Below are 23,389 nucleotides of genomic sequence, written 5' to 3'. Positions count from 1 at the left end.
AGGCAGCCGATCAATGACTCTCTCATCATTGATGTTTCTATCTCTCGCTCCCTCTCCTTTCCTCTCTCTGAAATCAATAAAAAGATATTAAAAAAATGTTAAAACACTAGCTTTATTAGGTTAGTTAGCCAGTACACTCATACCAGGCTCTTTAACCTCCTAAGGACAGTATAATGAAAGAGACTGAGAAAAACGCAAAAAAAAGTAAGCTTGGATTTTGTGTCAGACAGTGAGTTAGGATAAATAAGATGGTATTTGTGTGCAAGAAATTTATACTCTAGTCCTAATCTGATCTGCTTCTAAACTGAAATGTAATTTTAAAGATTATTTTTTAATAAATCCCTAATAAAGTAGCTCCTTAAAAGTCTTACCTTTTTCCCTTTTACTATAGCCTTCTTCATTGCTCCGAGATACAGCCCATCCATTTGTGCCATCACATAGCGTGTATGTCTCCAAAATGGGTCATCCTTATAAGCTTTGATGTTTTTCCGTGTCCACTGTTCTTGCTTCCTGAAAGAGAAATTAGATTTGTCCTAGAGGTCTCTACGGTTGCTCATCGAAAGCTAAATTAAACCGAGGCATTTAGAGATAATATATTCAGATAATTATGGTAGCATAATTTAAAGTCTAGAGCTTGTAACATTCCAATCATTTTGAAAAGCCTATCAGGGCAAATCCAAAATGATTTTTAATTTCTCTCTAGAACTGTGACTCTTCCTTTGGAGCTTCCTCCATGCTCTGTTTGGAACTGAAACACAGGTAATGTTTACCTACCTATGATACTGAGACCTAAGAAAGTCAAGGATAGACAGTCCAAGTGCACTCATCTCAAATCATAACATCTCACTAAATCAGTAAGAATAAACTTACACATAAAAGGTAAAGTTAAACAGCATGAAGAAATAAAAACTCCTAAGGGCAGGATTGCTTCTTTATGCTTATATTTTGTTCAGGTCCTTTTCATAGTTTCTGGTTCATTCTGTTTCTGTTGTTGCCAATAACTGCCTCCATGCCTCTGTCCTAGCATGCTTAGCAAAAAAAAAAAGTCCTGTTTTTCACAGTCCTTTCATCCTGTCTCTCCTCTTTCAGTTCTCTGTACTTCATAGGGGATGATTTGACATAACTGTATAATGCAAGTCATTTCTGATTTGTTCAAGCTATCTCTAGATCAGTTTTAGGATACGGTGTAATTACTTCATGGGATCTAGTCCAATGGTTTTTGACTGACGCTCTGTAGGACTTTAGCATTTGATGAAGAGGTTCCTTAGTGTATAATTTAGAGGGCCAAACATAAAGCTCTTCTAGCCCCAAATTAATCTCATAGTAAGTCATGCCACAAACATATAACAAATTTCTGAATATTGAGCATTATTAGCCTTCAGAAAATTTTATTAAAGTGGAAATATTCCCAGAGGACGTTAAGAGTTATGACTTCAGCTAACGCTCCAGCTAGGATTAGTCACCAGGCCGGTGAAAAGGAAGCACCTCCCAGAGGGAGGAGGAGGGATCCCTGCAGGAAGGAGAGGGCCCAGGGAAAGGTGTGGGGGGGTGCGATCCAGGGATTTCCTTTTGTCTGCCTGACACTGATGGCGTCCTCCCCCAGCTGTGCCGGGAATCGATAACATGACTTGCAATCTGACCTCCAAAAGAGCCCAAACTAGAGGGCATGCTGTCTGCAACCAGTTTTCATGCTATTACCGAAAGGTAATTACCTCACTACAAGAACAACTCCAGAGTCCTGCCTGAGAGACAGAAACGGAAAAAGGCTAAGGAAACATCACTGTTTGAAGTAAAGCTCCAGGCTCTGCAGCCTCAGTAACAACGAGAAGAGAAAAGCTGTCATACATACACCATGAACTCCTGCACTTTATCCACCATGGAAGGTTTCTTAATCAGCTGAGGGTAGAGGTTCACGAAGTGGTCATGCATGTGTCTGAAACGACAGATCAAAATGGTTACATTTCTATTTTTCGTCTTGGAATCTTCACCACAGTCAATTACCCAATCATTTACCTAACTAGGATGTCCCCTATTGCAAACCTCTACTATTTTTTTGTTTTATATAAAGCAAACACACAGTTTAAAATTGGGAAATATTGCCAATGTATGGAAAAGCACAGAATATAACAAACATCCCACTATCCATTATATAACCTTATTAAATCACTCTATTCTGCCATATTTGCTGCATGTATATGTATATGTATATATATATTTCATTGTGTAATTTACTTTTTATTTGCATTTATTTTTTATTGAATTTATTGCTGCATATGTTTTTTAAAAGAAATAAACATTAGACTTAAAGCCCCTGTGTACACTTTCCTGACACTAATCCCTCTCCCTTCTCCCCAGAGGTAAGTACAATCCTGAATCAGCAATTTATTATACCATCGTGTTTTTACACCATCACTACATATATATTTAACTATAAATAAAGTGTAGTATTATTTATCATGCTTCAGAACAAAGTATAAATAAGATCATATTATCTATCATTCTAACTTGTTTATTTCTCTCAACATTTCATTTTTTAAAAGAACTATCTATGTTGTATGGGGAAGGCCTGGGGGGAAGGTGGATGTGGGGTGGAGGGGATCAATGGGGGAGGAGAAGGGGAACATCTGGAATACTTTCAACAATAAAGATAAATTTTAAAAAAGAGAACTATGTTATCATCTGCAGCTTAAATTTATTCTTTGCATCTGCTAATAGTATTCCATGGTACGACTACTATAACAGTTCATGTATACACACCCATGATGGACATTTAACTGGTTTTTAATTTTTACTATCATAATGCATCATCAAATATTGCTGTAAATGTCTCTTTTTACACACTTGGATGTTCTAGGATATATGTAATATATAAAAGTAGAATTGCTGGAGCAAATATTCTATGCATCTATAGTGACTAGATATTGCCAAACTGTTCTTCACAGTGACTGTACTAATTGACATTCCCACCAGCTACATGCTAGACTTCTCCTTGCTCCACAGCCTCACCAGTACTTGGTATGGTCAGACCTTCTCATTTTCAACAATTTGGAGGGTTGTAAATGGTTTCTCATTGTTTTAACTTCCATTACCCCCAGGATTATTGGATATTTGAGATTCTTTATTTTAAAACTTACTTTTTAAAAGTTAAATGTGTCTCATATGTGTTTATACAGTAAACATTTTTTATTGAGATATAATTAACACATAACATTGTGTAAGTTTAAGGTATAAAACATGTTAATTTGATTCATTTATATATTACAATATGATTACCACTGTGGGGTTAGCTAACACCTCTATTAGGTCACATAATTATCACTTTTTTTGTGTGGTGAGAACAATTAAGATCTAGACTGTTAGCAACTTTGGAGTTTATAACACAGTGCTGTTGACTATAATCACTATGCTGTGCATTAGATCTCCAGGACTTATTTATTATCTACTAGTTGCAACTTTGTCCCCTTAAACAACATCTTCCAATTAAACATTTTGAAATGATGAAAATAATCCATTAACATTTATTGTAATTTTTATATATTTGGATTTATTTCTACAATCTTTTCTATTTTCCATTTACTATCCTTTACTTTAACCCCTGCTTTTGTTTTCTTTGTCTAGATAACATTTTCATTATCTTTCTTTTTACTTCTATTGATTTAGAAGCTGTAAAATGTATTTTTCTTCTTTCAGTGGTCATTAAAATTTTTAAAAACAATAACTATTCATTTCCTTATAAAGTCTAAGTGAATTTTATATTTCTCTCCTCCAAACACAGTGCACATTTTAGCAAGCTTTAACTGCCTATTGCCATCCCCATCATATTATTGTTCAAAGATTTAGTTTTGCTATGGCTTCTTCTTTTTTGTTGTTAATCTTCACTTGAGGGAGATAGTGGGAGGGGCGAAGGGGAAGGGAGGGGGGGAGAGAGGGAGGGGGGGACATCACATCGATTGTTTGCCTTTTGAACCCACCCTGACCAGGGCCAGGGATTGAACCTGCAACCAGGGTACCTGCTCTTGATGGGGAATCAAACCTGAAACCCTTCCTACACAGGCCAACACTCTAATCACTGAGCAACAACGACCAGGGCTAGTTTTGCTTTTTTTAATTAAAATATACATTTCTATTTAAATTTTTTCTAATTTTTAACTTTTAAAAAAATTCTCACTTGAGTATGTTTTTATTGATTTTAGAGAGAGAGGAAGAGAGAGAAAAATATAGATAGGTTACCTCCCATACATGCCCCAACCAAGGATGGAACCCACAACATGGGTATGTGCCTTGATCAGGAATGGAACCCGAAATCTTTTTGGTGTACAGGTCAATGCTACAACCAATTGAGACACCCAGCCAGGACTCTAATTTTTAACTTTTACAATCAAATTTTATAATTTATTTGTTAAAGGAAGTTTGTGGGTGGTAAAACATTTTACTTTGTATATTAGTGAATACACATGTACCCCCACCTTTTCCTGAATTTTTTTGCATTATGTTAATACCACATTATTTAGCACTCACTTGTCATCTGCTATCTCCTACTATTTTCTAATTATTTTGACTTCTTGGGTCAGAGACCATAATGGGCTTCTTTAGTATTTCCCATAGTGATTCATCCATTTGAGAGTGTGTGTGTATACATGTGTACATGCATGCATGTGCATAAACTCTGTAACTATATAGCCTAGTTTCCAACCTTAGTTCCTGCTCACTTTTGTGACTTTCATATCAATAATTTGGAGATAATAATGATGAATACCTCATAGCATTGTTGTGGATTAAATAATTTAACCTATGTAAAATGCTTTGAACAGTATCTGGTATATTTTAAATGCTATATAATTGCTAGGTATCATCATCCTCATTTTGTGATTCATGTTAAATTCCAGATAATTACTAGTGGATGGGTCTTTTGGTATTTTTGAGGGTGAAATTGTGACTTACCTTTCCTTTGCCCACAGCCTTGACCTGGAAGCATATTCAGTTTCTAACATCAAAAGGGGCAAGTTGGGGGGGTGTTGGAGATTCTTGAGCTATTTCTTGACTGTAAGCCGAACACAAAAAAGGTACCACCATGGACTACTTTCTCTACTTGTGCCATAATTTTGCTAACAACCTCATGAGTTCTGACTGGGAATCAAACTCATTACCTTTCAGTGCATGGGACGATGCTCAGCCAACTGAGCCACACTGGCCAGGGCCTAACAACCTCTTTTAATCGAAGTTTTAGCAACTGTTGGGTCAACATATCAACTTAAAAGGAGTTGTCTTTGAAGAATATCCTTAGGAACTAACTCTGCTCCCTACCTTTCTCCCTATCTCCAGGGCCTGGTACAGATAGTGTAACAAGTATTTGTTGCACTGAACTGGCTCCTGCTTCCTGAGCAATTCCAGAGGTCATGTCAGCAGCCACATCAGCAGCACGAGAGTCAGCTACTTCATTGAAAACTAGAGCAGACCAAGTCCTCACACCCTCATCACCATTCTTTCCAGGTTTCATGACTCATTTAAAATCAATCTATGGCTATTTAGCAGCTTTGACATCATCAGTGAAACATCACAAACTCGGAATTTGCAACTCTTAGCCACCCCACAGAGTTAAAAACAAAGGAAGAAGCTCCTTTGGTCAAGGTTGCTAGACACTGCAATGCATGGAATCACGCACCTCACAGGTCTGATTCATCTCTAACAGAATTGGAACAGCAACAGGATTCAATTAGACCCAATAAATGTGTAATTAAATAACTGCTGGGGGCAGAGGCACTGGGCCAGGTGTCTGGGGTTTACAAAGATGAGTAAGACAGGGACGCTGCCCTCAAGGCCCTAACAGATGGTGTGGGGGAGAGACGGAGCCCCAATCCAGGGGGAATGGAATCAGAAAAACCTTCGTCAGGAAGATAGCATCTGAAATAAGTCTAGGAGGTTGAGCAATATTTCAATTGGCAGAGATGGGAGAGGCGGCATCTGGCTCTCAGGAATCACGGTTGTAAGAAGAGGTTGTGGGAGAGGTGGAAGGGGCCTCACAGCACAGCCCAGGAGCTCAGCTGGAATGAATGTTTGCACGGTCGGGTTAATAGCCTGCAGGGAAGGATTCCCCAGGTGATGGGTAGGGGCAGGGACAGTGGAAGAAGAGGGAGGAAAGAAGAGAGAAGTGAAAGAAACCTCTGAAAACATCTAGTGCCTACTCCAAGCTGTGGTCCCGCTGAATGCAGAGGATGAGAGCTTCGCAAGATCGGCACAGGTAGATGGCCTTGGGCGTCAGGAAAAGTACAAAGGGCTGGGCCTAGGACCAAACTGTTATCTGGAAGTGTTGTAAAAGTTCAAGGAAACAACAAATTATTGAATGATTCAGAGGAAATGATGGAGGATTTCAGAATATTTCTTTGTGTGTTTCTGTTTGGTGTCTCAAGTATACCATAAGTTGAAAAGGGCAAATGATATCTTTGGGGGTGGGTAAACCAGTCTCCTTACCTGAAGATCTCAACTGTTCCTCCCGCAGCATCCATCCTCTCCCACACCTCCCCCTGCCCAGGACCAGGAGAATCTAAGGAACAGTGGCCCGTTTTAAATGTGGCGATGCGGGAAACAGAGGCAGCCCTACACTCCCACTCTCTCGGCAGCTGCCTGAGCAGCTTTCCAAGTCGGCTCTGGCACCACCCCACCCCCTGCTCAGATCAGGCTCAGGCTCAGACGCCCTTGCTCCAAGGCTGTGTCTTGCTTGGTATGTGGGATCAGTCATACCTGGCAAAGCACCCCAAGTAACAGTCCCCAGCAGCATTTTATATGGTTTAAGTTGATAAAAATATTTGTGTGTGAAGGTGCTATTACTTTGTAGACAACGGGCCATGTGTAGCTGAAAACAAGCCGCAAACAAACAGCACAGCCTGTGACTTGCATTCCTTCTCTACTATTGGTTCTGTGGCTCCAGTCACAGCTTCCAGATCTGGTTGACATTTGAGCTCTCCTGCTCTGCTTCAGAGAATGCTGGGGACCTTTGCTTGGAGGGAACCCCACTTCCTCCCCCTGCTCAGGCGGGACGGTGGGCTGTGCAGCTGGGGCGTTGGCTGCAGAAAGTCCCTGCTGGTGCCTTCGGTCTGGGAGCCACAATCCCATAAACCTGTCCAGCATCCCCTCTCTTCTGTCTCCCTGCTGGAGCTCTTGTCACTGTGAGCCCAGCTTCTTGATTCCATCTGACACATCATCTTTTTTCAGAATAAACTCTTTGGGCATCAGAATGTATAGTGAGCCTTCATCTCCTGGACCGTATCCGAAGAGGAGGGAGCAAATCCGTAGCCTCCTCCCTCTCTCCCCTCTTCCCCAACCCATTGCCAGGGGTCCGTTTTAAGCATGCTGGGGCACATCCCACTAGTCTGAGCTTTAAGCTGGGCACAGGCACGTCCTTTAAACGCAGGCTGAATTGGAAATGCTCCTACTTACTTGACTTTTCAGTAAAGCACTTAGAATGACAGCCTCTGAAAAGTAGCTTATGGGAGATGCCCTTCTAAAGAGAGTTTTGATTATAATTCTTCATTCCTCCCTTCCTATTTCCCTCCCTCCCTCCCTCCCTCCCTCCCTCCCTCCCTCCCTCCCTCCCTCCCTTCCCCTTTCCCTCCTTCCTTCTTTCCTTCCTTCCTCCCTCTTTTTCTCTTTTTCCGTCTGCTCCTTCAGTATACAAATACTGAGCTCTCCTCCTTCCAGCCCCTTCGGTTCTTTGCCATGCCTCTTCCTGCTCACCAGCATCTCCTGTTCAGTGAAATATACTGAAGTCTTTGCAGAGCAGTAGTCCCTCAGACTCCTGGCACCACACGTAGGGGACGCCCATCCTTGAGCAGGCAGGGAGCATTACCAGAGTCACAAATACAACAGGAAGATGAACAGAGGCCATCTTTCAAATTCAGGGAACCTCTGAGCACTCTACACTTGAAATAGAGGACAAGGACCACCGAATGGGCCTCCATCCAAGGCCTTCCACAGTCTGGCCCCCATTTGCCTTTTTAACCCTGTTGCTCTCTGCTGGCTCAGTCGGAGCCTCCGCTCCTCGCTCATTGTAAATGCAACGTGCTCAGTTCAGACTCTGCCTTTTTTCAGTACTCTGTTCTGTTACCTTCTGCCCAGAATGATTTCTTCTTTCTCTTCCCAGCCAAGCCAAACGGTTCTCATCTATCAAGGACCAGACCCACAACTCACTCCTTCCACAAAGCCTTCTTTGACTGCTCTGGCCCACTGGGTGCCTTCCGCTCGGACTACTGTGGTACTTAGGATTAAAGCACTCTTTTCAGGTTGTTCTGTGCAGCAGAAATGCTGCCAAGAGTTTCCCAAGTCTTCCTTAAGGACCAGCATTGACTGAGATTGCTAGGCTGGTCTCTCCCTCACCCCCAATCACCCACCCACAGCTGCTGCTGCTGACTCAGTTGCCAGATCCTCAGAGTGGCTCACAATATGCAGGGAGTTGTTTATCTGTTTTCATCTTAAAAGACTGACTTATACATGTGGAATTGTCTTGGAAAAAACATGGCAAAAAACAATAAAACAGTTAATAGTAGCTAAGTGTTGGTTTTTTAAGAAACACAATGAAAGTAATTTTTACTCTAAAATAGAAGTATTAAAAAGTTATCAATACAATGACTCATTTTACTATTGATGCTCTTGGCAGATGGACAAAGGTAATCAAGGATAGGTCAGTTCTTTATACTAAGAATAAAGGTGAAATGACAGTCACCCCAAAAGTGAAATGTCAAAACAAGTTTTCCCCTGATACGAGTATTGGAAGTGCTACCTTTGTCTGAACCTTTTCAGTCACACCCCTGAGCTCTCTAGTAGGGACCCCAATATCCATACTTTGGCTGAGAACAGTCTCAGAGATCAGAGCTGCAGCCTTCAAATTGCACGGTTTCCCTTAACAACGCATTACGTCTAGCACTCATGAATTCATCTAATATATATTCACACAATTTGAGTCGAAATTATTTTTCCAAATTTGCAACTCAATTTATATAATGCAATCAAATGAGTGGATACAAAAGTGGATCAAGATTTGGAGTGAAAGATGAAAAGTTCAGATTCGTACATGTTTTTAAACGTTTCTAAACTCTTAGTTTATAAAGTTTTATACATCTCTGAGCAGTGTACTATATAAAGGAGATAGTGCTAGTGGTAGGGTCACAAAATTTGGGTATAAAAATGAAAACAGGAATTTCTAGTTTAAATTGTAAAAGAGCACCTGGAGCCCAATAACTTGCCATTCAACATCCGATATAATCTCCAGAATGCAGAAACAGATTAAGATCGCCACTGCACTTACTATGACTCAGGCAGTAACAGCGCAAAATAAGGTTTGGTTGGACTGCACTCAACAATCTAGGTCACAGGGAAAAAAGGACAGCCAACTCATCAAGACTCTATATCAAAGAAAGAATGAAGCCTGATGAAATGGGTTGCAACTTTCTTTTCTTTGAAGAGCTTTTCTCTAAAAAGGATGGGCCCTGATTGTATTATTATTACCTGCATTTTGATTATTCTTATAAGACAAAGGAAAAACACTAGAATCAAGCAACAGTAGAACTGTAAGGAACATTTATATTAAACATTAAAATTTCAATTTAAAATCTACCCATTTGAAAGTATTGTTCTAAGACTTGAAAATAAAGGCTCTTACATTTTTAAAAATTTTATTTATTGATTTTAGAGAGAGGAGGGGGGAGAGAAAGATAGAGCTAGAGAGGGAGGGAGAGGGGGAGAGAGAGAGAGAGAGAAACATCGATTTGTTGTTCCACTTTTTATGCATTCATCAGTTGATTCTTGTATGTGCCCTAACTGGGGATGGAACCCACACCCTTGGCATATCGGGACGATGCTCTAACCAACTGAGCTACCCAGCCAGGGCAAAATGCTCTTACATTTTGTTCTTAATTTTCTCTGTTTTGTGGTTCTCGAAGAGTCACTCCGCCTCTTACTTGCTTTCTACCAGACAATAAATAGCTGGTAAGATGAGATGGCTTAGCTGCCTCTTAATATAGTTTTAGGAGAAGGAAAGATTGAAAAATATAAGTGCCGAGAATTGAAGAGGGCCACAACTGGGGCTTTGTTCCTTCTAGGCAGGTACTGACTATAGGTACAAATGTGATTCTGATAATGCTTCTATCACATGAGAAGGACCTCAGCTACTAATGTACAATGCCAGGAAGACAAGGGCTACACTGTTGGACAAGGCAAGAGACACAGGTTGCCTGATAGTTCTCCACAATCACTGGGGTACTTACGAGGCAGTGAGGTAACCCTCCAAATAGCCGGCCACAAACATGATGATCTCGTTGCTCAGGGTCTGAGAACCATACCCCGCTCTGATCTCCAGGATGCCCCAGCCTGTGGTGTTCACAGAGTTGTTATAAAAGCCATAGGCATCCCCATTCTTGTCCAGTACTTCTTTGATATTTACTGTCTTTTCAGTAGGCATCCAGTAGGCAGTTGCATAGTCAAGTCCTGGGAAAACAGAAAAAGGAATAATGGTAGGGTGCCATTCAACTGATTTGCTGATGTATTTTTTTTCTATGTATCCAACAATTCCGACACATTTGCTTTCTAGAGAATTCCATTCTATTAGAATTGGGAAATCTGCCACTATAGTTTATCTTTGTTGCAAGTGGCGGGGAAAAACCAGAGCCTTGATGAAGGAGGATGAGCCCATAGCAAAAAGTATAAGTTAAAGGTAGGGGCGTAGTTGGAACATCATAGAGGTGGGTCTAAGAGCCCCATCCTTAGAGATGAGAGTCTGGGCAATGCCAGAGCTGGAGCCCTTGCCCACCTCTTCATTTAGCTAAGGTTAGGGTTCACGTCCCTGGTCAGCCAGGCCTTCCATTCCCCTCCACATCTGGGCCAAAGCATGCACATTCTCTGGCTCCTTAGCCTAGTTTCCCTGCTTAATTCTTACACATGACATTAGATTCCTATTTTGCAGGAAAAAATAAAGCTATCACCTGTGACCCCCTCAAGTTCTTCATTATTTTGTGAATTCAGCCTCAGAAATCCTGTATTCATGTCTCTCTCCTTGCTCACTTCAACCCCTTCTACCCATGCATGCTCTGGATCGCACCCCCTCACTTTCTGTAGGAACTTAATTCCATCCTACATCTTGTTGCTCCTGTGCCCTGAATTTCTCTCTGCAGTGGCTCCTCCCACTTCAGTAAATTAACGTGTTCCACTGTCTCACAGATCAAAGCAAACCAACCACAGAAGCCCTCTCCTGGGATCTTGTGAGCAGCTTTGGCACTGACAGAATCTCTCCCTTCACAAAATTATCACAAATCTTATAGAGCACACTGTATCGGGGACTCTGCTGGGTGCCGGTGACAGAGTTGTGACAATGACAGGCTCAGTTCCAGGCCCCACCCACTTCACTTCCTTGTCTTCTCACTTTGGCCAGTGGCAAGCTGGCATCCACCCCCCACCAAGCTACTGGCACTGCTCTGGCTGGGTCACTAATGAAATCCTTGAATCCCAACATCACACGAAAATGCCTGAAAGTGATTGACCCTGGGTGACCACTTATTCCAAAAACTCTTTCCTCCCAGGCATCTGGGACAACACTCTCTTCTAATCTCTTCCTCCTTTGACTGTCTTGTAGAACCAACAGCACACTTGATAACACCATCTGGATGATTCCATAAACATTAGAAATTCAAATTATTCAAAATAAAACTCATTCTCTCCCATCTCATCCTCCATCTTCTGCTGTCTCCGTGATTTCTCAGCCTGAAACCCAAGTCCATGAAACCCCACTCCTCTCTCCCCCACATAACTCATGTTTAACTGAAACCTCCTAAGTATCTCTCCCTCCAGCCTTGAGCTCTACATTTCTATGCTCCTTTAGATATCACAACTAGCCTCAGCTTCAAAGAGGCCTTTCTGAGGTCCACTCATCCTCTGCCAGAGGGACCTTTCCAAAATACAAGGCGGACTTGTTTGTTTGACTACCAAAAATCTTCAATGGCTTTTATTTCCTAGAAATAAAATTCTTCAGCTCATACTATCTGCCTTCATGATCTGGATTCTGCCTACCTATCCAGCTTCACCTACCACCCGAGGCACTTTGTGATTGGAAAGCATTCCATGCCACTCTCCAACCTGCCAGGAGCTGGTCCAACACCTCTGACTTTGCATAAGCTGTTTTTTCTGCCTGAGAGTTTCTCTCTTGTTAACCACCCAGAAGTCTCACAATTGCTATTTAAGACTCAGGAAACAGCACCTGGCTGACTTGCTCTACAAGCTCAATGTACCTTGTACATACATCATCTTTAGGTCTTATTACTTTGTACGGTAACTTGCATGTCTGCCCCTGCTCCTAGCCTATGAACTCCTGAGGCCCAAAACTGTTTCCTCAGCATTAAATACAGTGCCTGGCCCATAACAGATAATAAATATTTGTGAAACGAAGAGAAACTTAGGAAGAGAGAGAAAAAACAGAAAAAGAAATGGAAAAGGGAAATGGTATATAATACATTCTCTACCAAAGAAAACATTGCATAGCTGCTCAGGTTAAAGGCAAACTTTACATTCAGATCATCCAAAAGGTGGGAGGAGGCCAGAATGACCCTCGGGTTCTGAGTTGACTCAGCCAATGAACACTGTATCATTTACTGAGAGAGGGAGCAGATGGGGAATAGGTCTGGGAGGGAAAGTAAGTACAGTTTTGGAAAAACCTGAGTTTTTGTGGTTAATACACTAGAATTCTAGGTCAGATTAAATATTTACATATATAAAGTTCTCTGTTGTCAACATTTAAAAACTGACTTAAAATTTTGTGGGTTTTTTTTTTTTTTAATGCACCAATTGTCTATCAGATAAGCACTAAAGCTATAATCTTCATCCTAGAGTACCATGACCACAATGAACTTTCTTTAAAAATGGTTCAGTAGAGGTATTGACACTGACTAGCATAGGTAGGTGCAGACTACTTTGTCAACAGACTCAGGATGCCAAATAGCCTAATTGTTAATAAAGCCACAGATTGGCCACAATTTGACAACTGTGGGCAGTATCCAAAGAAACTTCCCTTCTCCTCCTCCCAAGTACAATAAATATGCTTTCCCAATGGATTTTGGACCGCCAATGCTGTAGCCTCAGCCCTTCCTCAGACTTTCTCACACTTCTTCTTGCACCCTCACCTCCAAGGAATCTTGTAGGGAAATGAGAAAGCCAGGCTGACTGAATAGAAAGCAGACACAAAAGGCTGCAGCCGGGGTGTGGTCATAAACAGGAACCGTAAAAAAGGAAGGTGAGACTTGTCAGTTTCTTTCAGTTCTGTCCACAGAGCATGATTTTAGCTTGTTCACTTCTCCAAAAGGTTGCCATTTCTCATTCAGCATCCTGGCCTTCCTTTCCCTTCACCTTCCATGCCAGCAGCTCCTTTTGCTATGAACTTGGCTTGCCCTCAATCTAAGGACTCAAGAGCAGTGTTTTCATTGTTACTGGAAATACCTAACTTCCTGACCACAAAAAATAAACTTATGCAAATCTGTGTTTCGATACTAATGTGTCCCTATGCATGGAAAATCCCTTACCCAGTTCTCATGAGAATTCAATGATAAAAAGTCACTGCTAACAAGCTGACCAATTTAGCAGATGCTTTGAGAATTAAGCCAAAATCTGAGTTTCTCAATTAACCCCTAATTGATGTCCTCCATTCCTCAATGTTTTCTCCATATATCATCTCTTTCTGTTTTTTCCAGTACCATGCTATTTTTTAAAATTTTCTTAAAATCCTTTAATAGCTTTTAAGCCATTGTAATTTTTTATTTTTTAAAAGCATCTCCTTGCTGGGAAGCAGATGGTGTAAAAACTATAATAGCAAACAGGTAGAAAAATATTACATAATCTTAGTCCTAACCTATGTTTATACAAACTCTATGAAAGCAGGGACTGCTGTTGCTCACCCCTGCATGCTCTGGGATCACGGTACCTGGCACAATAATGTTGCTGTGAATCTAGTTTAACTGTGTGTGTTCTTGAAATGAAAGTGAAGTTTATCAGAACATTCACAGAAGTTAGTCTAAAATAACTGAAGTCATTATGTCTTCAAGTTTAGGTAAGGAGCCTAGAGATTGGTTCAGGTGCCCAAAGGACAAGTGCCATGTATTGATATATCTCTACAGTTGTGAAGATGGAAAGTAAGATTTAAACATTTTTTAACAGCAACATCCTCAAAATCCGCACACTTGATAAATATTGGTTGAATGAATGGGAATGTTACTCTATAAAAACGGTATTTTTCCTTCTATAAAGATGGAAGAAGCACAATCATTTTAAAATTTATTTTATTTACTTGTGTATTCCATTATTTTCTATGAGTTAATTGCCTTCATTTGAAAAAAAATTTCTGTCTTAGAATTTGTAAAATAGTCATAAATGACCTAAATCATTCTCTCCCATATTTGGAATCTAATTTTCCTAGCACCTCATTTATGTTAGAGTAAGTGGAATTCAACCCTGAGCAATACAATTTTGGCTAATTTATTCAGTAAGTTAGAGAAAAAGAGAAGGAAACATGAGAGCAGAGGTTCAGCATATGTGAGAGAAAATGTGAAAAGATTAAGACTGCAATTTAATCTAGTCATATTGGGTTTAGCTAATAGTCCACTGATTCTGATTCTTGAATTGCTTTTCTCTTTTATGTCCACTGAGCATAGTCTCTCATGATCTCTCTCTCTCTGTGTACTTCGCATTGCACTTCCCTTCTTTGAAATGGTTCTTAATAAATTGACATCCTGTTTTTAGATTTCCTTTGGCTCTTCATCAGAGTCATGAAGAAAATAACTGATTCATGAATGAACAATCTCTAGGCAACACAATTATAAGTAGGTGTTTCAGCTCTCACTCCCAACAGAAATCGGACTATTCTGGGGACTGTTCTCAGGGAACAGTAACAGGGGACTGGCAGATAGAACCGGGAATGAGGGGAAGCTAACTTAAGGGTGCATCTGAGATGGACCAAGGAGGTGTGCAGGATAAGCCTCTGAAGGCAGGGATGGAAGAGGAAGGATTTATCCACCTCCTCCCACCCTGCATAGGTCAAAGGTTGTCCTATGCAGGTTTTAACCCCCTCACTCCCAGCTTTGCATGAGTGGTTATAATTTTGGAGAAGCTCTGAGTTAGAAAGCAAGGGGTTCCTGCAAGGTGGCTGAGTTGAGGTGCCTCAGGTTACACTTGCGTGAAGCCGGAATAAAAGGCAGGTGAGAGAATGTGGGGTGGGATGCATCATGCGCCGGATACATTCCATAGCAGGAAAGGATGTTGCTTTCAAAAAAATAGCTTCAAAGCAACAAAACACTAATGCACAAAAATGCTGTAGATTTGCTGGAAACTGGAATGATCCCTTTTCTTCTTCTCCTTGAAACAAACATATTCTTCATTACTGGGTAAATCAGAGTTCTTGCCAAAAGTCCTACCAACAGAAAGTCACTGTTTCCCTATTCTAATTGGGCACTCTTAGCTCACTCCTCATCTAGATTTCTCTTTAGTTATTTGTATTTGTATGTATTTGGCTCAATACATTTGATTATAAGGTCCTTGAGAATCAGGAGAGGTATCACATATTTCATTGTATCGACTTTTTGGGCCTAACACAATGCTTTACTGATTATGTGGCGGCCTAAATCCCAAATTTTCACACTAGCTGCGAAGGTCACACTTAGAAGCAGATTTGTATCAAGTCTGTGGTGTATTAGTTCTTGATTTCTAATTGTGAGTTATAATTTTGGTATCTTAGGTTTGCAAATGCTGGTTTGAATAACTCGTTACTACCTTATGTCGGAACAGTGATTGCATTTGCAAGGCTGACAAACTTCAGAGCAAGCCTGTGCCTTTCAGTCAAGAGACTTTCACAACTTCCCATTGGAGGGTTATAACATATCTGCTGTTTGTTCGACACAGAGTTTCAAATTTTAGACTAAAGTTTCCTGATAATTTCACTACCTCTATTACTTTCACTTTTTACCACATTGAGTAAATTCCTGTTTTGCAGTAGTTTGAATGAGGCAGCATAGTTAGAAGTAAGAAAATTCCTTGGCAGGTGGAATGGGGAAACTGAGACAGGTGATTTGAACTGGCCCCGTCCAGCACCTTGACTCAGCCGCCTCCTTCTCCCTTGCATGATCACTCCCTTAAGCTTTAAGCCCTCAGGACAACGAGGTTCTGATCAGCATCGAATGATCTTAGGAACAAAGGCTCAGGTCTGCTGAATACAGAGACAGAGTTTTGGGAAAACTGCAGATAACATCTAGGCCTCAGTTGTGTTTCAGTTCCTGGCACAGAAAAGCAGCAAAACCAGACGAAGACATGGCATGGCTGACATCAGGACCAGATGCAATGAATAATGACCCCCTTAGTGCTGACGAATCAGTAGAGACCATGACCCTGAAAGGACACACCTGTAAAGCTGATGAATATTCTATTGAGATTCTCCCCTGAGATCTCCCCTAAAATCCCCACCTTTAGAAAACAAGAGAAAAATCCTTAAGGCAAAGGACCCAGTGTGCATGCTCATGCTCATGCTCATGCTCTCTCTCTCTCTCTCTCTGTAGTATACCCAGACCTTTCTCTCTCCTTCCTTCCTTCCTTCCTTCCTTCCTTCCTTCCTTCCTTCCTTCCTTCCTTCCTTCCTTCCTTCCTTCCTTCCTTCCTCCCTCCCTCCCTCCCTCCCTCCCTCCCTCCCTCCCTCCCTCCCTCCCTTCCTTCCTTCCTTCTCACCCTGAGGACATTTTTTTCCATTGAATTTTTTTTTTTTTTAGAGTGGAAGGGAGGGAGGGAGCTAGAGAGAGAGAGAGAAACATTCGTATGGGACAGACACATCAATTGGTTGCGTTCTACCCCCCCCCCCCCGACCAGGGCTGGGGATCTAAGTGCAATCCAGGTACATGCCCTTGACTAAGACCCTTCCATGCGAGAGTAGATGCTCTAACCACTGAGGACACCGGCCAGGGCACCCCTGCCCTTCTTTTAGGAGCGTACCTTTGCTTTCTCTCTCCTAAGCTCCAAGGGCCCTTCTTTTGCTTCTATAACTTGTTTCCTGAGTCCACACAGCCCAGCTGGCTCACGTCTTCAACCTCTGTGACTCTAAATAAACTTTCTTTTTCACTAGAATTCTTGGCTCTGAATTCTTTCTTAGCCAAACCGAAGGACCAAGGTCTAACATTTGTCACTAACACAAAGAAACTATATAATAACATTATTAATGTATTTTCTAGCCACATCTTAAAGCTAAACTTTCAAAGGATTATGAAATATAAGTTAGGAGCAACTGGAAACTTCTCCATTAAAAAAGGAAAGAAATGCATTAAAAACCTTAAAATGTTGAATAAATCCTTTGAGATTCATTCCATTAATGGTGCTGCTACCTCGTCTGCTATCTCAATAGGTAAAGCTTTATAACTTGGAATCCAACAAAGCAAAAGATAACAAGTGATAAAAAGAATGCCTAAAAAAGTAAGAAAACAAAAATTTCTGTTCTGCATGTCAGGACAAAGTTCCAAGATGAAGTTCACATGATTTGTAGTTTATATGTTATGAAAAGTAATCACCAAGATGAAGACTTTTTAAATGTTCTACTTCAATTTAAAGACTTAAGGAGGATTCTTTTGAATTTTCTTCTGGAGCAAGTTTTTGATCTTTGCCATCAGATTCACATTTCCAGAAGGACCAGGAAACAAAGTTTAATAATAGAAATGAATGGGCACTTCTCCTGGAATTTATATACATTTTTATAAACAAACTGGTATAGAGAAAGCACAAGAAAATATATGAGTTCACAGAGAGCACTTATTTGGGGTCTGAAATACCAAGACAGTGGGGAAGAGCTGTAGGAAGACTCAGTGAGGCTCAGAAAGACAGAGAAGAGTTGGGAAGTTCTAAAGCAGCCATGATTCAGTAATCAAGGTGACTTTAGTCAGCTAGTTATAGCCCAGGAAAGTGACCAAGGACATCACTCACTGTTTTCTGAAACAGCTGCTTCATGTGTGTATCCCAAATCCCTAAAATGCTGGGCCATGACTAAGGAAAAGTCCAGATTGTATACGTCATCACAGCACAGAGATAATATCTGCAATCCTGGTTGCCTTATCAAGAGACCCATGATGCCCTTTCAGAGAAAAGCAACTCCCATGGCCCGTAATAACAGCCACTCAATTACAGTCATGCATTGCTGAACAATGGGGATGCATTGAGAAATCTGTCCATACGTGAGCTGGTCATTGTGCGAATATCAGAGTTCACTCACACAAACCTAGATGGTATAGCTTACTACACAGGCAGACTATCAGTCCGCAGGAAAGAAACAGTAATTTTCCCTCTACTCTTCTGGATTCTTGACTGACCCATCCAGGAAATAAAAGCCAGATTAAAAAGAGAAAAACAAAAGTCTAATAACATGTATACCTCTTATATACATGGGAGAGATGCAGAAAAACTGGGTAATTCACTAAAATGGCTGAAACAACCACCTTAAATACCATCTTCTGCTGAAGACAAAAGGTGTGGGAGTTGGGGGATTCAGTTATGGAATGTTACCAGGAAAAGCACAGTGTAACAAGAGTAAGGTCGTTATGCAGATTTAGGTTGTGGCCTGATGCATTCATAAGAATTTCTAGAGCAAAGGTCATCCCCTCTTCCTGTTACAGTGAGGGAGACACCCTTACAAAAGGAGATTTGCCTTACAAATGTAAATGTCTTTTAGAAAAGGTAACCTCTCCTTGGTTTTCAGATTCCTCCCATGTCTACTGTTTTTTAAATTAACCAACCTAAAATAATCCTATGCCAAATAGACATGTTTGGAGGTGACAATTGCTAGGCTCCTAGGCCACAAATCTGTATAGCATGTTACTGTGCTGCATACTATAGCAACTGTAACACAATAATCTGTGTGATGCACTGCACTATGAGTTACAATGGCTGTGATATCACTAGGCAATAGGACTTTTTCACCTCCATATAATGTTATGGGACCACCATTGTATATGCAATTGACTAAAATGTCATTATGTGGCATATGACTGTATATAGCCAGGCACTGTTCCTCATAACCACTTTATGAGATAGATAGTATTATCATACCCATTTTACAGATGAGGAAATTGAGGCATAGAGAGATTCGATAATTTACTACTTAAGGTTGCACAGTAAGCGTTGGAGCCAGGATTCAAACAGAGGCAGTCTGGCTCCATGGTATCTGTTTGTGGAGTTCAATACTACCTCTCTAACACTATACTTCAAAAAAGGGAGAACAGCCACAGAGTAAACACATGGAACCACCACCGTAAGTGAATTTGGAAATAAAAATGCCTTCAGAGTTAAAGAAGCAATTGAGATTGGTCTCAACCAAGGTCTGCTAAGTCATTTTAGGGAAACTGAAAGACTCACAGAACAGTAAACTCCTCAACAACCACATAAAGGTATTACCTAAGTAGAGAGGCAATCTGTACATTTCAAGTGGGCACTGGTGAGCCATGGAAGCCTGGAAAAGGCAGCGTGCCACAGTCGGGGGCTAGCACGCCAGGTGAGCACTGTCAGTGGAGGTGCACCCATGAGCTGACTGACGTGTCCAGTCCCAGGTGAATCAGACCTCATCCTGAGAATCCCGCACATTATCTATCCCATGCAGCTTGAGTACAAGAACATGCCTGGGCAGGCTACGCAAATATCCAGTCTGCTAAAAATTACCAACTGGTATTTTGGTGAACAGACTTGTGTGTTTATCAGGGCAAATAAGCTTCCTTGTATCCGATTAGCTCTGGAGCATTGGAAAGAATGAATTTCTGGAGTCTAGTCCTGCAAGTATGAGGGCCAGATTTGGAACCAGTTTTACCAAGGCTCATGCCATCTTACAAGTCTCTTGGCAGCCAACCCATCCCTTTCCCTAGTGATAACTTGACTTCACTGTACAAATAGCTTAGAAAAATTATACAAGACATCCTAAAAAACACACATGGGGCTTTTCAGTCTGGAAACATAAAGGCAACACTATCACACATATAAAGCCTATAATAGTTGGAAGGATGAATGTGCACTTGTTTTCCAATTTCTGGAATGATGAAAGTACAAAGTAATCTTTAAAAATTAAAGAAGCTGTTTGTGGATAAATAGGCGCATCTTAGTGGGTATAAAACTTATTCCAAGGGGATAAAAATGCATTCCCTTTAGTGTTTATTATGTACTCACTAAATTCAAAGTACTGAGCTGGGCACTTCAGAGAAAACATGAAAAGCAAGTAGTGGCAAAGACCCTGTTCTCTGTCCTCAGTTGCTGGCGGTCTAGAGGGTAAGACAAAGCCCCAAAAACCTGCCTTGGGAAACAGGTTAGTTTGGGCGGAACAAAGGAAACAGAGATGACACCTTTTGAAGCAATCAGTGTGGCCATCACCAGCTGTCCTTTCCACACCATGTTAAGAAGTCTTTCTGGACTGCTGGGCCTAGTGCTGGCAAGACGGCTAGTAACAGAAATGCCCTCACTCTCTACCTTGACTCCCACCCACCTGGCATGGGGTCAGCTTATTTATCATTTGGGGAACTCAGTTTAAGAAGCAGTTGCTTGCCAGGTCATATCTTCTTGAATAAACAGTGTCCCATCTTCAGAAAAATAATGTCTCCTCCTCACTCCTCAGGCTGCCCCACCCCCCATCTACACAAACATTTAAAACAACCCCAGCAATCCATAAGAACAGAAAGGGGAGACAAGTTCCAGCCAATGTTCAAGACGCAAAACCCCCTTCCATGTCTGGGGCACTCCAGCCCTTTCCAGGTACGTGGGAATGAGCTGTCTCCCTGGGGGAAAAAGTGAGGCCAAGGAGATCTCCACATTCCTGGGAAGGAGCAGAATGTGCCGGTAAATCTCGGTTCAGGAGCCTAAAAGACTAGAAAGTTTTAATAGTAATAAGTGGGCAAGTTGTGAAAACAAGGGTCTTGAAATCTGATGGGAGGTGATGCAAAAGAATCAGTACACTCACTGGGGAAGGGGTAAGCCTCCTAAACACCCTCTTCTTAGGCAAGGTCAACGCAGAAAGGGGCTATGAAACACAACAAAGCTATTCCTCTTTATTACTTTTGAAGTCTTTCAAGTTTCTTAAGTTAATGTTGAGTTCATTCATTGGGAATGAAAGTGACAAATCCAAGACTGTTTGTTCGGTTTTTGCAAAGGGTACAGATAAGTGCCAGTGCCTGTAGGGGATAGAACCTGTTTTACTAAGAGGGAAGTAGCTAGCAAATGCCCTTTCGTGTTTCAGCTCTGCCTTCATCTGCGGGTATCTTTATGCAAATGACTGAATTTCTCTTAATTTCACATTTTCTCATGTGTAGAACGGGGATAACAATCCAATTTAGATTATTGACCGGAGGTGGGGGTGGGGGTGGTGGCCGGGGAAAGGCCGCCTGGAATCCTCTCTCTCAGATGTGAATAAATATATTTAGACGTCCTTTGGCTGGCGCTTTGCGGACCAGCCGGGGCTCGGCAAGCCGAGTCGTGCCGGAGCGAACCGACTTGTCTGCCAGGCACTCTGGCCGACTACTTTTTAAGTTCGCAGGAGCACACACCCCACGCGCGTGTCGCCGGCCCGCGGGAGCCACAGCAGCGCTGGAGCGAGCCCGGGCCCCCGCAGAAGCGCGTTCCTTGGCGCCCGCCCAGGACCCGGCCACCCGCGGGAAGGCAACTCGGAGGGACCGGGCTCGGGGGCGCCCCGCGCGTTCCGCTCACCTGCCAGGCTCGGCGACGCGGCGGCCAGCAGCAGCAGCAGCGGCGGCAGCCACGGCGGGGCCCCGCGCGCGGGCCGCGGGAGGACGCGCCCGTCCGGGCTGCGGCGGGACATCGCTCTGCGGCCGCGACCTCGGCGGTGGCAGCTGCGGGGAGAGCGGCTCGCGGGCCGGCAGGGCGGCGCTGCTGCTTAGAGCTGGCGCGTCCTTAACTTTCCTCTTTCATTAGTTCTGCTTGTTTGGGGCTTTTGAAGGCGAGGAAGCCTCACGTGGCCTCGGGGACAACCTTCGCCCTACGCTGCCCCAGCCTGGGAAAGGCGGGTCCTTCCTGACCCTGTAGCGCCCCGTGGGCCGGGCCGGGCAAGCTCCCCGGCGGCGCCTCTGGGATCCGGCGACGTTACGCGCGACTCTGCGCTCGCCCGCAGCTCTGCAGCCCCAGGTCTGAGCAGATCCGTTCAGGTGGGCGCGGCGCCGCTAGCCCCCGTCGCCAGGGCCGGCCGCCCCTCTGGTGCAGCGGAAAGAGGCGCCCTGAGGGCTGGGGGAATGCATGCCCCTGCCTACTCGCGGCGCCCACCCTTTCCCATTCCAGGGGGTCTTCACAAGTCGTTTATCCCTCCGGGACGGACGCCCCTCCAGCCCAGGCCGTGTAACCTAAATCCACGCGCTGCAGCTCAAGACTTTAGATCCTTTGCTTTTCCCTTCGTTGGCTGGAGCCACCCCTGGAGAGTGGTTCAGACACGGCTGTGAAGTCCCCATTTCGGTGCAGAGTCTGTTGAAAGTGACATTGTGAAGTAGGCAAAACTATGCCTTGAGTGACATTGTGAAGCTGGCAGAGGGTGCCCTAGGTGACATTGTGAAGTAGGCAAAAGGTATTTTATTCATTCATAAGCATTTCTTGAGCCCATCTTGTGGGCCAGGTTCCAATGGTTTTATAACAAGAGCTTGCCCCACCACAGCCAAGAAGGGACAAAGCCATATAAGTCCACAGGTACTCGGACGTGGCCATTAGTGCTGTAATAGAGCTATGCTGACGGGACAGCGAGGGCAGGGAGGACGGGACAAGCCACCACTAAGGTTAGGGCCTGGGCACCCACCCTCCTCTCTTGGTCTTTCTTCCAAGTTTAACTGGAGCGTCAGTATGTCGGGAGACTTGACTTGAGGTGGTGAACACACAATCCAACATACAGATGATATATTATAAAATTGTACACCCGAAGCCTACATAATTTTATTAACCGACCTCACCCCAATCAATTCAATTTAAAAATTGTTAGAAAAGATACAGAACAATTACATCAAATCTCTGCGCAAACTGTTAAACCACAAGTCCTGAGTCATAATTTTGTTCAGCGACAGCACCTATCACAGTACCTGGATAATAACATCGTTTAATGAATGAGAGTTGAGGACACTGTAAAAATTGCATTTTTCTTCAAGTTAGAAAATAAAAGTGAAGTAAAGTAATGCACATTTGGTTGTGCCATGTTGAGGAAACTGCATTAGGCCATCCAAGGAAGTTGTTCCGCCTGAATATTGCGTTCATGCTCCCCTCTGCCTGCCTTCTCCACCTTACTCACCCTTCCATCCCAGGAGCCCAGTGTTCAGATGCCATCAGAGTGTAAGAATGCCTGATGTGAACTCCAAGACACTCATTCATCTACTATTGA

General features: G+C 42.6%; 1 protein-coding gene across 1 annotated transcript in view; it reads right to left on the bottom strand.

Annotated features, from left to right (window-relative positions):
* Window positions 1-22,032, bottom strand: part of PLBD1 (phospholipase B domain containing 1) — a 50,944-nt gene extending 28,912 nt beyond the window's left edge. Inside the window, exons 1-4 of the mRNA XM_081129383.1 lie at window positions 21,727-22,032; window positions 10,257-10,476; window positions 1,850-1,933; window positions 372-510 (exon numbers count right to left, since the gene is read on the bottom strand). Coding sequence (XP_080985509.1) covers window positions 372-510; window positions 1,850-1,933; window positions 10,257-10,476; window positions 21,727-21,838 — 555 coding nt within the window. The 5' untranslated portion in view covers window positions 21,839-22,032. The remainder of the gene's footprint in view (window positions 1-371; window positions 511-1,849; window positions 1,934-10,256; window positions 10,477-21,726) is intronic.
* Between the last annotated feature and the right edge of the window lie 1,357 nt (window positions 22,033-23,389).

This window comes from Miniopterus schreibersii (assembly GCF_964146895.1).
Source record: "Miniopterus schreibersii genome assembly, chromosome: 2".
Taxonomy (NCBI): domain Eukaryota; kingdom Metazoa; phylum Chordata; class Mammalia; order Chiroptera; family Miniopteridae; genus Miniopterus; species Miniopterus schreibersii.
The sequence above is the reverse complement of the archived record's forward strand: the minus strand, read 5'-3'. Positions and strand labels throughout refer to the sequence as shown.